The sequence below is a fragment of the Parasteatoda tepidariorum genome, chromosome 7 (genome assembly GCF_043381705.1).
Source record: "Parasteatoda tepidariorum isolate YZ-2023 chromosome 7, CAS_Ptep_4.0, whole genome shotgun sequence".
Classification (NCBI taxonomy): Eukaryota; Metazoa; Arthropoda; class Arachnida; order Araneae; family Theridiidae; genus Parasteatoda; species Parasteatoda tepidariorum.
In genome coordinates, this window is record NC_092210.1 from 74,682,926 (window position 1) to 74,702,151 (window position 19,226).

The 19,226-nt window shown below is 31.1% G+C and overlaps 2 protein-coding genes across 3 annotated transcripts in view; both read right to left on the reverse strand.

The window, feature by feature from the left end:
* The window catches only part of LOC107448476 (uncharacterized), a 45,586-nt gene extending 43,231 nt beyond the window's left edge, over positions 1 to 2,355 (reverse strand). Inside the window, exon 1 of the mRNA XM_071183643.1 lies at positions 2,332 to 2,355. The gene's annotated coding sequence lies outside the window, so the exon portion shown is untranslated. The remainder of the gene's footprint in view (positions 1 to 2,331) is intronic.
* Positions 2,356 to 3,786: 1,431 nt separating this feature from the next.
* LOC107448472 (myosin heavy chain, clone 203) overlaps positions 3,787 to 19,226 on the reverse strand; it is a gene marked incomplete at its 5' end in the record, with an annotated part of 32,877 nt that continues 17,437 nt past the window's right edge. Inside the window, 6 exon segments of one of the 2 annotated variants that reach the window (XM_071183644.1) lie at positions 3,787 to 4,027; positions 5,920 to 6,194; positions 15,628 to 15,723; positions 16,150 to 16,209; positions 16,789 to 16,952; positions 17,931 to 18,041. In XM_071183644.1, coding sequence (XP_071039745.1) covers positions 3,843 to 4,027; positions 5,920 to 6,194; positions 15,628 to 15,723; positions 16,150 to 16,209; positions 16,789 to 16,952; positions 17,931 to 18,041 — 891 coding nt within the window. 2 annotated transcript variants of the gene reach the window in all.

Here is a 19,226-nt window from a genome sequence, read left to right on the forward strand (position 1 = left end):
GGAATTAGGCATAGAGGGGGGGGAATAATCGACACATATTTCTGCGTTTTGTTTAAATTTTAGGTTTGAAATCTTTTTGCTTTTTTTTTTATTTAAAAAAATTATGAAAGTAAATCCAATGTTTTCATAACAATTCTTCTTGCAATTCTTCTTTTTTATTTCACTTTTTAGAACACCCCCATAATAATTTAAGAAAAAAACACTCATAAACGGTGCTTAAAAAAATTAGTATTTTTCTCAGTTAATTTATTAAAAGCATTTAACAACAATCAATGGAAACTACATAATAGCTGTATTCATGTAGTGAAATTTTGAAGTGCATCGGATGAGAAATTGAAGAAGTTATCGTGTTAGTGAGTGTATTAAACCGTAGGTCACGATTAAACACTGTAATGTTTGTAGAATTTCTGAAAGCTGATGTCATCCATTTGCGCATTGATACCAAAAGCAATTCAACTTTTTAATTTTCACATGAGTTTCGACTAAAACGTTTAAGACCGAGTGCTTAGTGGTTAGCGCGTCTGACTGCGGAGCCGTTGGTTGCGGGTTCGAATCCCGCTCAGAGCATAGATGTCCTTTCTCCTTTGTGTGTGAATGTGAACCGCCCTATAAACGGGTTTGTGGTTGTGTGAGGTGGGCGTCGCTGCTCCACCGCCGTGCTTCGCCACAGGTGCCCACTGGGTAACGAGAAGAGAGTAAGCAGTTCTGGCACTTTCTGAGGCCAATGGACAAAAGTTCCAAGTGCCCGCCATTAAAATATATACATATATTTGTATCATGAACTGAGATAAAAAATGATATCAAGGAATAATAAATCTCTCATAAAACTTTTGAAAAGTAAATAGTAAAAGCACCTAACCTCTAAGGCTATTACGTAAAAAAAGAAATACAAGTTGCTTTGTAATGAAAAAGAATTCGGGAGAATTTCTATTTAACATAAGTCAAGATGAAAGACTAAAAAGGCAATGATAACTAGAAATGTGAACCTCGCAATTAAATTTCAGGCCAACAAATCCTTCAAATAATTAATTTTGCGATCAGCTGCTTAAAAATATGTGCTACCTTGATTTTTGTTTTAAATTTAAGTTCAACTCTTATAAATGGGCGTTAGTGTTTGGTGATAGTAGTTTAAATTAATTTATTTCTGTTTTTACGATTTATAATTGAGCTTAAATTTGCTTGATTAGAGTTTAGTCAAGAAGTTTATTCAATTTAAAGTCCTTTAGTAGTACATGCTTTCTTCATAAAAATTAACTATCTGCTGCTTTTTGCTTTAACCAGCATAAAAGCACTTTCAAATAGAATTTTTAACGTTTTAATTAAGTTGTAAATTCAGATTAATGAAAGACCTCAAACATTATTAGCACCGCCAACACTTGGATGTTTGTTATTCCATCTTTGTTAAAGTTCTTTCAATTTTCAGGTTTGTTTTTATTGGCAAGGTTTTTATTTGGATAATATTTATTTAAGATTTCTTTTGTGAGAGATTTGAAAGCTTTGTTATGAGGAATTGAGACTAGTAACCTCAAAATGCGGAATCATTATAGAAGTAGAACTTCAATTTAAAAATAAAATGAAGGTAGAATATATTAAGCAACTGATACGAAAAATTAATTATTTGAGGGATATGATGACCTAAAATTCATATCCGAAATCGGCATTCCTAAATATCCTTTCTTTTTTAGTCCTTCGTCTTGATTTTTGTTTATTATTATGAAAGAAATTTACCTGATTTTTCTTTATTGCTGAGCAACTTGTATTTCTTTTTTGTACAATAGTCTTAGAAGTTGGCGTTTTTTCTACTTTTCAAAAGTTTTTTGATGGATATCATAAGTTTTTGATAAATTATAATAATATATTAAATAATGTAATAGTTAAATATACATACAACTAGTAATCCTACACACACTAGAAGTCTAAATTATAAAATCAAATGCAATTTGGTCCATATAGTTTTTACTTGCCCTTTACGTGTGGCATTTTTTTTTTTTTTAAGTTTTAATAAGAATAAGAATAAGAGTTAAGTGTGCTATTTCGAATTTAACCAGGCCGAATCTATGAACTCTGAAAACAAAGGCGCTTTAAACTTTTTGGTTACTACAACGAATAAAACCCCATAGACAGCCTGAACTATCTGCTACCAAAGATTCATAGAAATAGATTGCAGAACGAAAAAAAAGATTTGTAGGTTCAAGTATGTTATAGGCTGGAAGAAAATCTTACTGAAAACCGTAAATGTCTGGTAAACCCTCTACTAAAACGAGTGTAACTGGTATTGAAATCGGCAAAAGATATATCAGATATTAATTATACAGAATAAATAAATATTACCAATAAACTGTTGCTTCACAATTGTCCGCCGCCGTGGACTGATCGCTAAGACACGGTTCCCAGCAGATCACCGAAGTCAAGTATCACTGGCTGCTGTCAGTGTGCGGGTGGGTGACCACTCAGATTAGTCTGCGTAGGAACCATGCAATGTTGGTCCTCGTTAAACTGTTCTACCGCAAAAGGCCAGACTTCGCGCGCAGGTCGTCGGGCTACCGAAGCGAAGGTGCCATCCCCTCTGCAAAGGATCAAAATTGTGATGGCATGTCTTTGGATCATCCTTAGGGATGTTTCCCAGACCGTCACGAATAGCCCATTGTACAGCTCTAGTGCGACGTAAATGATATTTGTTATACTTTGATAAAATATTTGTTATGTTATTATATCAAAAATGCTTGGTCAGAAGCCGGGTGTAACTGCAAGCTTGGAGTCGCTGGTAGCGTTCGGCCTAAAGTCACATCGATTGATCAAAGTCAAGACACAATGAAGAGGATATAACACTATTAATTCTGTATGATAAAAAGTGACGAAGTATACGAAGAGGTACAGTTCTTCATTATCCGCACTGATGTTTCTAGTTAATAGCACTGAAACAGCAGTTCGTCATTCAACTTTTTTACATGAATTTTTTTCCTTTTTTTAAGTTGCTTTATTCCGGCTAGAATAAAACATTCCCTTCTGAAGATATGCTGTGATATAAACCAGTGCTTCTCAATCCTATTTACTCGAATGACCTTCAATATTTTATAACGGACTGGTAAGGTTAGGGATTTGGATTCAAGGATAATTTTAACAATTGCAAAATTGCGACACTTAAATAATTTTTTGATCAGTTTGTTTCTGATTATTCGCATCTACAGTGAAAAATATTTTGATCCTAAGCTTAATTCTACATAAATAAAACTTTTATTACTTTCCATAATATTCATCCCTGGACCGGAGAAACAATGATATAAATAATTTGAATTTTAAACTGTTTATATTGGGTAAGAACCAATAACCAAGGGCCTGGATAGCCTGGTCGGTAGGGCGCTTGGTCGATGTCAGAGAGTTCGTGGGTTCGAATCCCGCATGCCGAAGACTCCCCGTGTAGTAAAGTGACTGATGCACGTTATAATCTGTCGAGTCGCAAAAGTCCTCCATTTTCCCATAACAAATCAATACCTCGGGGGTTACTGGATTGGAGATCGATCGTTCTCTGATTCAGGTCAAAATTACGATCTGTGGATGAATGAATGGATGTATGAATGGGTCCGCCCTATAAATGGGTGTGACGTATGGTGTGGTAGAAGTCGAATTCTTGGCCATAGATGGCGCCACTGGAAAACAAGAACAATCGCACCCTCTCTGCCTAAACAGGCATACGTCAACAACAACAACGAATAACCAAACCCTTTTTTTTAATTTTTAATTCAAAAAAGAAAAAAAAGTGAAATCGATTAAGCAAAACAAATAGTTCAAAGAAGTGTTCATTGAAGCAAATTATCATCTCTCTTCCATTTTTTGTCACTACATCAGGTCCATTCCTTCCGTCCCATGCACAAACGAAGGCTAGGCACGATAGGTGTAATTTGTTTGCAGGAAACGTTCTGAGATTCATATGGCTTTGTGTTCTGGATAATATCGTAATCATAACTGGCATTGGGACAACAACGCTTGAAAATTGAGCCGGTATACATGGGATTTCGATGCAAGCATCCTAAAACAAAAAAAGTTAAGTGGTTTTTTTGTGAACAGCAATCGTGTTGAGTGCAAAAAGCATTCATAGATCATTAAAATGTTTATGATAGCTGTAAATTTCAATGAGAGAGATAACAATGCAGCGAAAAATTATTATTTCTAAATAAATATTTATGGGACAGCGGGTTAGTTACAAAGGGGGATAAGTTCACCATCAACTTATAGTTTCTACTAAAATGATAAAGTTCAGGACTAGTATCGCACTGTGAAACAAATCCTAGGAGAGCTATGGGAATATAGCGCTCACCAACCAATAAGGTGCCCCACGTTCAAATCTCGTACCCTTCAAATCTGGTTCAAATTCAATACCCTGTTGTAGGCAGACCAAGGGTTAGAGTTTTTTTTACCATCGTGCTAACCGTTGAAAATTTACACGATTTCAATCTCCCTGTAAATTAAATTCACCGAAAAATTTTTTTACAAAACCCTCTACGAAATCGAGTTTTTTAGTAAAGTTTCTCTCAATATTATCCAGCAGTTTTTGTCTTAAGGATCGGATTTAAAATTACAAGAATACGAAATTGAACATCGATATGACCGCATATACGATGCTGCCATGCAAAAATTATCTACCATATCTCTTTTAATTTAAAAACGAAGTTATTATTTTATTTGATCCTTTTCTCAATAAACAAATATCATTAATTTCTTTCTATTCAACAGCCCCGACATGGTAGAAGAAATCAATCTATTTTTAGAGATTTCCTCAACTTCTACCAAATACATTTGCATAAAACTTGTAAACAGTTGCATGGTTGCGGGTTGGTGAGCACAACAGGCAGGGGTGGAGTCCCCTAGAAAATATGTAGCCATTGTAGTAGTTCAACTAATCTTGAGGCCGGGTAGCCTGGTTGGTTGGGCATTAGGCTAAGTGCAAGAGGTCGTGAGTTCCATCCCCGACGAACGAACACTTCCCATGTACAAAATGGTACTAGTGCATTCTATATCTGTTGGGGTCACAATGCCCTCCAAGTTCCCATGACACATCAATGCCTCAAGGGGTACTGGAACGGAAAATGATCGTGCTCTGGTTCAGGTCAAAATTACGATCTGAGGATGGATGGAACGTGTGTGGGTGTGTCCTCCTTGCAAAACGGAATGTAACGTATGTATGTTGTCTCCGGATCATCCTCAGGGATGTTTCTCGGACCGTCGCCAATAGCCCATTATGCAGCTCTAGTGTGACGTAAATAAAAAGTACAGTACAGTACAATTCAACTAATTTCGACAATGATTAACCTGAAGGCAAACTAAAAAAGTTTACCCTAATTTATTTTAATAAACATTAGTTTATTTTCTATGGTATTATATTCATTTAAGATTGAACACTTTTTATTACATTGTCACTACTTTAGTCTATCCATTAACACTATGTCAGGTTTTGTATGCCAATCCAATATCATACCAGCTCTCTTGTATGTCCTCGAGAAATCCGTTAAAACGTCGCCCTCTTGTACTAGTTTCAAAGAAACATCAGCACACTCCCACTTCAAAAGTGACACACAATGTCTACCATTCTAAATTGAATATTCGAGTGGAGATCAATCGATCCTATGTCGAGTAGGTTAAAGATGAGGTACAATGCAAGAACAAGGTAGAGGCTAGAATAATATGGGCACATAAAAACTATTACATGGTGATGAAAATGTATCTATAGAAGTGGCAAAAAATAAATTAATGTGCAATTCTTAAAATGATAGAATATTACAGAAAATAAACGTTTCTTTCCCCTTCGTTTGTATTTCTAAATCAAAATAGGAAATCTTTTAGAGAGATTACTCCAGTTGAAGGTTTAGAAAATCCTCTGAAATTATTTCTTTTTTCCTCTTTCAATTCAAGCAATGTATCTACCTGTGTATCCGGGAACGATGTAATCCGGTATAACTAAATGTCCGTGATTACAGGATGATCCTCTGTCTTTCAATGTCTGCCATAAAATATGGTCCACCCTTCCCTGCAAGTGGCACTGTCGAGCCATCCATGGCATATGTTCTCCCATCTCTTTGTCTGCTTTCATTCCAACAGTTCGGATTTCATTGGGTCTGGGCAATATCAGATTGTGCGTAGTCAAAGGACCATACAAGTTTCCAGAATTATAATCATTGCTTGTGGACATCTTCAGGGGACTATTGGCAATAAAGATAAATATCAATATGCAAAAACAGAAAAGGACGGCATATCACTTAACTCTAATTGCTATACAAAAACTGAAAAGGAACTGTAAATCAAATTATAGTTTTACTTTAATATATAATAATGAAATGCAAGATTAAACTCTACGAAATAGATCGCATCCTCTAATATTTTTACTTAGTCCATAAATATAGTACAAACCCGTTCAATGTGGTTTAGTTGCAGTAGCAATAGAATGAAATAGCTCTGATCATACGTAGGCTTTCCATATTTGTTTGCTTTTAAGTATGTACAGGGTTATTCATAATTCCCTCGGCATGTAAACGCCATTTTTCTTTACTACAACTGGCTTCAGTGGTACTTGTTACTGCCATCTACCGGCAACTGCTTAAATTAAAACTAGAATATTTTCGGAATAATTTCATTTGTTCTTTTTTGCCATATTCGTCTTCGTTTTTTTACTATAACGCTTCGAAACCCCGGAGGGAATTATGAATAACCCTGTATTTCATACACCCAGTTTGATTTTGTTAACATCTTACTTTATTTATATGGCGCGCAAAAATTGCTAACTTTTAAAAACAAAATAAGAACATAACCTGCAATTAAAAATTCTACAAATTAGTTTATAATGAAAAAAAAACTTTATATTTTTCGTTTAGAAAAGTAGCGATTAATTATAATTATTAAATTCAAATTCACTAGCATATATGACATGTAAACTCGAATCCTTGTGGTACCCTTCGATAAATGGAGGTTGACATAATCGATATCACTTTCCCCACATTGATGACCTTCGAATGTGATATGACCTCAACAGTAACGCTCACTTTCGACTAGAACACGCCTACCTCAATGAATGTTCCACATTGAAAAGTTGATTTGCTATTTGCGACTAAGACACAGTCCTCCTCGTACTGTTGCTTCACAGTCTCGATCACACACAACGAAGCCAGTCCACACTCGGCTACAAATAGTAACACAGGAGCGACCACGCACACAACCGTGATCTTCATACAGCTCTCACGATCAGCATTCAAATTCCGGTGATCTTAATACAGCTCTCACTGCTTCTCGCGAAAAATCCGCTACCATTCATAGTTTTCCTTCGAAATTTACAAAAATCACTTAGAAAATTGCTAGAAGCTTTTTAAGTTTTCACAATATTCAAATCAGATTTTTTTTAAGATACCAAATATCTTGCGCGATTTCTAATAATTATTTTTTCTTCAAATTTTAAAATATTTCTATTAATTTAAAATAGCTCTAAAAATTTCGTTTAATTTCATAGAATATTTTTTGCAGTTACAGTAAGAAAACTTAAAGGAAAAAAATTAACTTTTCATTAAAATGTACTATATGTATGTAATCTATTAATATTTAAGCTAGGTTTAATAAATGTTGCGCAGTTATTGCTTATGATAACCAAAGTTATTCATACAAGCTTGTCGCTATATTTTTTTGGTATGATCGTGCACTCTTTTCCGTTTGAAAATTAAAGCCGGTTCCTCAAACCTCTAGAAATAAAATATATTTTTAGAGATTTTCAGAAAATGATCTTGATAGTGCTGCTTAGCACAAAAAGACATATAGCGTTCCAATATTATTTCAAATTAAATGAGCTGCAATTGGGTATAATATCAAAAAAACACAACTACTTCCACTTAGTAGGAATAACATTTACCATGACGCAATGCTAAATTCTATGCCACTATCCACATAAATGCCACTATCCAAATAAATCAATTATTAATCAAAAATCGAATATCAATTACTTTTCTTTATAATGCAATAAAATCTGGCGAGCAGCTATTTAAACGATCAAACACTTCGTTTGTTTATTTGTGGCTTGAAGTTAGGCTCGCAGAAAATGCCGTTCATGGGTTAAATTTAGTAGGAATAACACAACCTGTGACGTAGGCTATAGTATACCCAATTGTAACTCTTAGTTTTCTTACCCTTCTTGATACAAATTAGGAATGTAATCAAAGCGAAATCTAGAGCTGCGTTCTTCCATAGTTTGATAATTAAAACCTTTAAATAAAAACGTTCTAATTTAACAATTGAAATATATGATACAGAATATTTTATATAGACTAAAATTTAAGCAAAATTATTTGATCTTGAATTGTTTGTAATGTTCGTATAAACCATTTTTAACGAAAGCAATTTCGAGGAAAGCAAATATATTTTATACATGAATTGTTAATGCAAAAACAGCCTGTGTTCACATGTAGAAAAAAGTTGTGAATCGGCTAAGAAAAGTTTAACTTTAAATAATTAAACAAAGGGTAGTTTACCTATAGCTAATACCACTTCATAAACATAAAAGTAATTTTGCAACCTTTATTAGCAAAATAGATTGATCGTTCTTACATTAAACCCTTGTTATATACTTCACACTTACACAGGAGAGTGGAGTTAAGTACCTAAATTCTGGAAAAAGCCTTGGAGTTCTTCTGTTTAAATGTCGAACAACTACCGATACTATCCTCATCGATGCTATATTAATTATTCCATTGCAACACCATTATAATTTAGAATATTTCAACTTGAGAAGCTAATTAACATTATGTCTACTTATTACGCATATCTATTACGCAAGAACATGAGAAAAAAAAGAGTTAAATTAAAAACGCTTATATACACATTTAAAGCATATTTGAAAGAAATCCCTAACTTTTTTTTTAATAGTTTTACATTTATACAAAATTTTACTATCCTGTATCAAAAATCTTACAATCATGTTTCTTTTTTGATGCTATTCAGTTATACTAAACTGTTTGTAAGAGTTTTTATTTTAGCTTATTTTGATAAATATTTACTTTTTTATTTAAAAGAAATATTAACTTAAGACTTCAATTTAAAAATAAATAGGAGAACATGATGTTGAACAAATTAATATTTCTTTTAATAATAATTTGTTTTAACTTAAGGCTTAAATTTAAAAATAAATAATAAAAAAAAACTTCGTACTAAATAGGAGAACATGATACTGAACAAATTAATATTTCTTTTAAATGAAAAAGTAAATATTTATCAAAATAAGCTAAAATAAAAACTATTAAAAACAGTTTAATATAACTGAATGACATCAACATGATTGTCAGATTTTGATACTAGCTAGTAAAATTTTATGCATTGCTATTGGAATACATAAGGCTTTTTATATATTTAATTTTTAGTACAACGCGTATGTGCGAAATATTAGCACTACTTTTTTAACCCTTTTCGTTTGGTGAATTCAACGGACATTCTACTAAATCATTAGTAGAACATCGCGCAAGTTCACAAATAATGTAGTTAAAAGAAACAGATTAACAAAAATTACACGATTCTACGACTACTACCACTAATGATATTATCGAAGATGATTAGCACTGATATTACAGAAACGATCGTTTGCCTTCGCCAACTACATTATTTGACAAAAATTTGCGATCTGGCACGTTAGTACTCATCTGTTTAAAAGGAATTATCTAATGCAGAAAGATGCCATTTGGCCTTTCAAATAATTATAACGGCTCTATAAATTATAGAAATGTGTTTATTTACTTATACAACCGTTTTTGCTAAAATGATTTATCAAGTAAAACAAGATCCACTTATAAAGCTGAGTTTTGAGTATAACATCTATGTCCACAATTATTTAATGTAATTTTAAGTTGATTTTTTGCTTTAAAAGAAAGAAGAAATTGGAATTCACCAAACTTTTATGAAAGTAATGATGANCTGCGGTCAGTGTGCGGGTGGGTGACCACTTGGATCAGTCTGCGTAGGGACCGAGGGTGTGCGGTATTGGTCGTCGTTAAACTGAGCTACCGTAAAGTGCTCGACTTCGCGCGCAGGTCGTCGGGCTACCGAAGCGGGGGTGCCATCCCCTCCACAGAGGATCAAAATTGTGATGGCATGTCTTCGGACGAATCATCCTCCGGCATGTTTCCCAGACCGTCGCCAATAGCCCATTGTGCAGCTCTAGTGCGACGTAAATTAACAACAACTAAGTTTTTCCACATTAGAATGCTAATTAACGTGAAATTAATTAAATACAACGCAGTTTCATACACCGAGTTTGTTGAAATATACTTTTGTATCTACGTCTTTCACTTAATGTACATTTACAATTTGTTTATGTATTTTAGTGTAATTGTGATATATATTTGATTTGTGTACCTGGCAACTTCGATGCATGTTTAGTTCCACAAGACTTCGCGCCTGTCTGCATATAAAGTAAGAAATATACATAGAGAGAATTGAAATATTTGTGAAAGAATATAGAATGCATTGAATATAATTAAAAGAACAGTTGCTAACATAAACAAAAGCAATCAGTAGCCACACTGCGTAAATTGCAGGTATCCCATTGGATAATTTCAAGTAACGTAATTTTGGGTAAATCCTGGTATTTGTCGATTTAGAAGCCAATCCAGTTCTGCACACGCCTGTTGTCACTTACAAGTATCCAATTAAATTTGATTTAAATCACATCATTTTAGGCATAATCACTTCACATCTTGAGTTGCAAGTACCCAATTAGTAAAAATAATGAAACGAGAACTTTTCGAAGGCAGGTAACACACGATTCTGCAGTTTTAAAACAAAAGGTCTTGATACATCTGCTTCAAAAAAAGAATGCGCCGTTTCTTTGGAAATAGAGTATTAAAATAAAAACAATGTCGGTTAAAGAAATGCTGGTTTAATCCATTTTTTTAGGAAGACTGAACATAATTTCTTTGGTTCGAAATATAAAGTTTTTTTTTCAAGCTCCGAAGTTTTTCAACCCCAAAATCTCCAGCTTGAAGGAACTTTCATAAATTTTTATTCCCTTCCCTTCTTTTTTCCATCAAAATTGATTAAATCACAAGAAGAAATGTCAGTATCTTCTTCCTAGTTGACATTACATACTTAACGTTCTGACACTCTTTGAAGATTATACACACAGTCATTGAAAAAAGGGAAAATAACAAAATTTTCTTATGTATCGCGGTTGGGTGTAACATTGCCAAGAAAAAGTCAGAATCTCAGTCAAAATTCAAATTTTTTAAAATTATAATCTGGTATAAAAACTCTATGAAGATACATTTGGGTATTTATAATCATTCATTTTATTTTAATGTATATTAATTTATATATTTAAATTATTTTAATTAATAAGGAATTAGTAATTGTGGTGCTAAAGGGGGAATTCAGTAAAGTATTCAATTGAAACATTGGCTACACTTATCAACTTACGATATTGAAATGAAATTCATCTTAATAATAATTATATTCTACGTTTAATGAAAGATTATTATTTGTAAAGTGAATTAAAAATATATTATAAAAATATTTTCATTACAATTTATATAGGGGTACACAACCCTTTCTTGAATGAAGGGCAGCATGCCCAAGTACTTACACATGTTGACGGCAATTATGATAATTTTAATCTAAACATAAAAGTTTCAAACAAATTCTTTTTATCAGTAAACTTAGTAACATATTTGCCTGAAATTAAATTATTTTAAGTAATTATAATTCTCTTCATTAGTTCTTTTTTTTTCAATAGCTAATTTAGCATTATATTTGTATAAAATTAAATTCTTTTAAATATTAAAATTCATTCAAAACTGTAATTCAATAACTGCAATTCAATTTTCTGTTCAATAACTGAATAATTGTTGTAACATTCTAACTAAATTATGTAATTTATTTAGAAACCTCTAAAAAAATTACATCAAAAATTAATAATGTAAATTTGTTAACTGAGTTTTTTTTAAAATTAAATGTCTGTTCAAATTAAACTCCCGATAAATTTGAAACAATGAATTCTGTAAGTAAGACTATATGTTTAAATTACGTTTATACTTGTAAGATGAAATTAGTGAATGGTCCCTAACTTTGAACTAACAAATAAAACAAAAAAGAAGTTTGATCGAAAATGGGATATTCTGAACACATACAAAATTCATAAATATCAGAACAAAAAGCTAAAAGTCAGGACATATAAGGACAAGATATTTTTCATCAGAAAAATCAAGAATATAAGGACAACTACAAACACTGCAATAACGGATACGAAAGCCAAGATATGAATATTTTATTTTCAAATAAGACATAAAATAAATATTTAAATACGTAATTTTTCAGATTTTTCCAAGCGCAAAAATAACCTTTTTTAGTTGCATGCATATTATTTGAACTTTCTCTGACGAAAATCAATTTTGGTGTAACTTCCATCGACTATGTGAGGAAACCCTCGTATTTCAGCATTTTCCATTCTGTAAAACAACAGATTAATACTGTGATGCCATAATTTGGCATTACATATTTATTTCCTATCTTTTTAAAATATCCTTCATTACTTAAGCTTATTTTTATTAATGGAAGAATTACTTTTAAAATAAATCAAAAACTTAATCTTTTTAAACGAACATAAAATATTTATTTCTTCTCTTCCAGATCAATGTAACGGATACTTTCTTTTTATTTCATTATTATGCAGACATATAAATTCACTGTCGCCTCTAATCGAAAACAAAAATCTATTTATAACTTTTTATTCTAATTTTCCAACGGCTAAATGTTTCGGTTGCATGGTTATAATAATTCACATAAATTTGTTGGCGACTCGTGATCGCCAAGGTGTTCTTTTAAACCCATGTGGATATGCTAGTTGGCTTTGTTTTTGGCTATGATATATTATGATAAATCGCCAAATTTTGGATCTCCTACCCATACTCTTTCTCTGTCCGTTGAGAATAAATATATTCACTTTTAATTTCTAAATTGGTGAGGCTGGGACCCCTTTGGGGGCCTCCCAGTCTCAATTTTCTAACCGTCAGAAATGTTGTTCTGGCTTTATGATCTCTCAATAGAGAGTATTATTATTTCATCCCTTTAAGGGATTTCTTATTTTGGATGAAGATGTGGCCACTTTCTGAATCAAATTATACTTAATAAAATCTAAATTTACATTCAACGATTTGTACATTATTTCCTGGAAACGTAATTGTTTTATTCATTCAATATTGGCCCAAATGAACATTCATATATTCCACTATACAACCCTTGACGGCTACTGAAGGAAGCAACAAATTTTCCTCACAAATACCATGCGGGGTGATCTGTATTGGCTTCTCATAATACACATTTTAAAAATATTTTTCAAAACTGAAAGAAAAAAGTACACAGCTTGTGGGTTCAAGTTGAGATATAAGCGAGGGGTAAGCAAATACGCTATCAAATGAATCATCTTCAAGAAATATGGTACAGAAAAAATTCAGAAAAAAACAGATTGCCAGAATAAGGAAAGGAGATGATAAGCGATTGTTGGAGACACCTCTAAGTTTCATTTGACAATCAAGCTGGTTTTGATATTTTTAACCTTTCCTTCATCACTAGTGATTCAACATACTTTGATAACGTTTTTTTATTGCTCGCTTAAATATTAGAGAGATTTAGCATACATTTAGTGTTATGCTCACTGGTACATGGAATGTCCAAATGATGTATCAAGAAGGAAAAACAAAGCTAATTAAATTATTAACTACAACATCGACATACTCGGCATTACAGAGGCCCGTTGGACGGGTTCAGACACTTTACAACATCGGTGAAACCTCCATCCTGTATTCGGGTAATGATGCGAGACATAAAAAAGGAGCTGCATTCATTTTTAACGAGAATGCTGGAAAAAGTCACATTAATTGGAAGACAATCAACAACCCTCATCATAAAAGCAAGCTCCTTTTCTCAACACATAACTATCACCCAGACGTATGCTCCTACTAATGATGCTGACAATGCTCTAAAAGAATTTTATGAATAACTGCAAAGTGTGCTAAAAGACACTTCAGAATCAACAATCAAATTGAAACTACTCATCTTCAATTCAACAGTCAAAGTCGTCCTACTTTATGGGCATGAAACTTGGAAATTTACAAAATCTCAAGAAAACTCCTTGAACTCCTTTCTAACTAAAGCTCTACACAGGATTTACAAAATTTTTTGGCCCTTATCAAATTAGCAAATATAACGAGAGGTCAAAACGAGATTTATTACTGGGGAAATCACATATTGAAAATGGACGTGGATGGGACATATTCTTCGAAAGCTTGCCACTGAATTTCCTCCTAGTCTGGACGCAGTAGCTACGAAGGAAGCAGGTTGACAGAAACTAACAAGGCAAAAGAATGATAGTGGATGAAAGAGATGCACTTGGATGGTCTAGCTGGAACTTGGCTTAAGAGGCTGCTTTGGACCGCAAGCGATAGAGGACGAGACTTAAAGTCTTAAGTGCCAGACAGGCATAAGAAAAATCTTGACGATGATGAGTGTTATGTTAAGTGCAACTCTAAATTTATTTTCTACTGGCTTAGCAATATTTTGATTTGTAGAAAAAAATTCGCATATAAGCTTTGCAGTACAAATAGTATTAACAGTAGAGATAAAGGTAATCGCAACACTTTGCGAAATCTCTCTATTAAATTGTGACTCTTAATTTTTATACTTTTTTGTATATAATAATATCAATGATTCTAAAAATATAAAGGATGATAATTATGAAAAAATTCTGTGCAGCTGCATTTTCATATTTATGGATCTATTTTTCCCATGTAACAAATATATATTTTCTTAAGAACTTTCTAGAATCTTAATGGAATGCAAAATGAGAAATTTAAATATTTTGTAAGTAAAATTTTTCTCAACAGGAGTGAATCAAACTAAAACTTTCTGTATACTTTTTGATCTGAGAACCAAATTTAACCGAAAACTTTTTGTTATTCAGCATCATTGCGTATTGTCCGTGACAAACTGAAATTTTCAAACAAAATTTATGTAATACAAGAATACTATTTATAATATGAGCTGAATAACACTCCAAAAATAAATTGTAACTAAATAAAAAAATATTTCAAAAAGAAATGAGTTGGTTCTTTCAGATGGAAAAGAGTTAGATATTTTGTATATTTTTAGAGAAATATTGCAATTTTTGTGCTTGTTGTAAATAAAGAAATATTGCCCATCTTCAAAAAGTGAACATTGTTTTTAAATTGTTGAAAAAAAATTTGGAGGTTATTTATAAATGAAAAAAAAAATGGACTAAAAGACAGGAATCTTTAAAAGGAAGTTGAAAGAATTCTATACGACAAAAGTTTTTAAAAAATTTCCATCATTTTATAATAAAAATTAGAATGTGTTGAAATAAAAAAAGTATATAACTAAATAAACAACTAATTGAACACTTTAATTATCAGATTGAGGTATAGATTGCTGTTTTCCTTTCTGCATAAAAACTTGATTTCCCATATTTTATTCAATGGAGCTTAACAAAGAATAATCCTTTGTACTAATTTGCTCAAGTAAAAAATCAGTTATAAAATTAATCAAACTACTTCAAATTACAACTTCTAAATTATTATCAAAGACAAAATTGAATCTTACTTTTTCTTTACTCCAGTTTGAATAGATATAGGAACTTTCATTTCATCATAGGCAGATGTAAAAGATTTGAAACCCTCTGAAGAAGTATGCAATTGTCTTTCCAGGAAAAAAAAGAAGAAAAAAAAATTAAGTTAATTAGGTGTCCCTTTAGATTTTTTTTATAAGCACATCTGATTAAGATCAGAAAAGCAATAGTAATGTGCAATAATACTATTATGTTTTATTATTTTACAAGTCTTTGATTTCAAAATTTAAATTTTTTGCGTGAATATTAAGTGTGATTTTTTGTAAAGATTGTAGGCAATATTACAAATAAAAAGTAACATATTAAATCTAAAATCTTTTTCAATAATAATTTAAATAATTCATTTCTAATTTTAATATCTGTGAGCAATTTGAACTTTAAACAAATTACAACAATGAGAGCTAAATCTTTATGTCATATCAAAAACTTAATGAATAATAATAAAGAAATAATAATAATAAATGAATAATAATAATAAAACTATTAAAATAGCTTACTTTATTTGAGCTAAGTTCTTCTGCTCCCCACTATGCACATACTGTTTGATTTCAATAGGTCTGGAAAATATAAACTTTTATAACAATCTTTGACTTTAAAAATTTACTGTGATAAGTTTTAAAATACAAGCTCAAAATGATTTATCTCGATTCAGAGGGGTGTTTATTTACAAATATGGGGTGAAAAAAAGAAAGATCATACATGGAAAGACACATACTTTTACCAAGTGTCAGATACATTTGAGCACCTTTGGTCAACTACAAACATCCCTATGGTACACAAAATTCTTCCCTTTCTCTTCAATAACATATTTCTATAAATGATTATCATAGCAGTTATGATGCATTCCTGCAATGCTGTTGACATTGGGTGTACAGTGTGCAGTTCAAAAAAAAAAACAAAAACGGATGACCCTCTGAATAACTTTTAATCTACTGAATGGATCAGCATGTTATGGGACTCAATCTTAAAGGTTCCAGGCGGTAACCTCAAATATGCTAATTAATTAGTGCAGATGATATTTTTAGTTATGAAATCAAGCACAATAGTTAGAACATTTTAAATATTGTTAAACATAATTAACCATAAGTAATATTAATAAATATATATAATTTTTTTAGTTACAAGAATTTTCTCACTTGATGTTATGGAAATGTTGGATGGAAGGTTTGTCCAGAAACTTCCTTTCTAATTTCTTAATTTTATTTTCCAGAGGTTCACTATATACATCAATATCAGCTATTAGTAGTCTATCCTGTAACTCTCGACGTAGCATGGTGACACACTCTTTGATCATGTTTTCCTATAAATCCATAACGTTCAATATTTATGAAAAAAAAGAATTTTTTACTTTTTCTGATGCAACATAATTAAATGCATTTTAAAATTATATAATATATGGAAATATTTAAACCAATGGTGTATCAAAAACTAAGTAAACTAATAATAGATAAACTATAATATTTACTTTAAAAAAAAACGATATTTTATTCCAGTAAAAAAACTAAAAGTAGAAAGACTTAAAAAAGCTTTTACTGGAAGAGAAAAACAAAGTGATTGAACTTATCTCTCCCAAAAAAATAAATGACGCATTAGAAACAAACATCAAAAATGTAATCTATGGTATTAAATCTTCCATGAAACAGTATAAAATATAAAAATAGTATTAAAACTTCCTCCATTTCCCTTCCAAAACATAGTATGAAACTTCTAGTTCTATCTAAACCAAAAATTTTCAATCCCTTTTTTTTTTCTTCATTTTTTTGGTTTTTTGAGCAAGCCTTTGTTATGAAAAACATAAATGAGGAACTAAAAGGCGAAATTTTAGGTGAAAAAGTAAATGGTGTCTTGTTAAATACTGAAGAAGATGATCTAAATAACTATCAAAATTAAAAGCTTTAATATTGGGAGATTTCCATCCAACTCCCCAAGAATGTTTAAACAACTGAGAATGTTAAACAACTATTTAATTTGCTACGTGGTTAATTTCACATTTCGAGTATTATTGTAAATTACGCAAAGTTGACACACTTAGGTCTCTTTGTAACTTAATTGTATCTGATAAAATAATTGAGACATTAAATAGAGAAATGGTCAGTCATATTATAATCCATCAGGGAGAAAATTGGCATAATCTCATTGAGTTAGGTTGAGAATTGAACACTTATATAACATCTAATAATATGTCATGGCAGTTGTAAACAATTTTCTAAAGTGTCATAAAAGTTAATTAATTTTATAGTTCACAACTGCAGAACATGGATCATTTTAACATTATTACCAAAGCTGTTATGTTTGAAGTGGAAACATCACATAAACTTGACAATGTTCTTTCAACAGCAACAACATCCTTCTTCTCAGCTTTTCCTTTCACATCATCTGATTCAGCTTTCTAAAAAAAATTGACTAGCTATATTATAAAGAATTTTTTTTATTTTTGAAATGGATAAAAAGTAAACAATTCATACTTAAAAACTCAAGGAAAACTTCAAAATACTCAGAACAATGTTTTACCTAATAAACCATGAAACTTTAGCAAACAAACAGCAGTATGAGAAAAATTTACCAGCAAATGGTTAAAGAATGATAGCATACATTTAAAACCATTTCAATATTTTAACTTCGTTTAAATTTAATAAATAAAAAAATTTTTTTCATTACAGAAATTTTCTCAAAGAATTTAAATAATAAAATTAAGAAAAGAAAACAAAAAACAGAAAAAAATAAAAAGAATATTCGTCAATTTTTTTTTTCATTTCAATTATATCTGTTAAAAAATCAGCAACAAAAATTACAAACACCATGAAATTGTAAAAATATGGAATGGGCTGCACAAGAATATAAAAATAAAACTTTCTATAAGCCTTCAATTCAGTACAATGTGTTATGTAGTTTATTATTTTAAATAGCAAATTTCGTCGACATTTCTTTTTTTGTGAACACTGTATATTTCATTTCATTAAAAAAAAGTATTTTTAATAGCTTCCGAAAACTCTCACTGGGTTTATAGTATGTATAAGGATTTACTCCTTTTTTAAAAGTAGTCTTGTAAATAATTTGAATAATTTCATTTTTAACAATAATTTTTGCTGAATAAATTTAATCTAACATGCAAATTTCGTTATATACGCGTAAGAATAATACTTACCCAATTTAAACAATAATAGTCTTTATCTGACTGAGTTATGGATGCAAATAATTTTAAATTGATGAAGATTATGCTTCAGAGTGACTCTGCAAATTTTGTCACCAGGGTCTTCATTATTTTTTTAACATTTAAGCCATAAATTTTTTTTTATTACTTCCATAAATTTTTCTTCTCTTATTTCAAATTTATCTACACAGAAGACATGGTCCGAGTTTCACATGCATAAGTTAATTATGATATAATAAGAGTACTTAATAAAGCTACTTCACTGTAATCTATTTGAAATTTGCACTCTAATTTTAAAGTGGGTACTGTTATAGCATGTATTGGTGCAAAGGATGTATTTAGTTGGTAATTTTAATAAAATTCAGGCAAATCCTGATCACTTCTTTTCCAAATATAAATAAATAAAAACCCTTCTTAATTGTG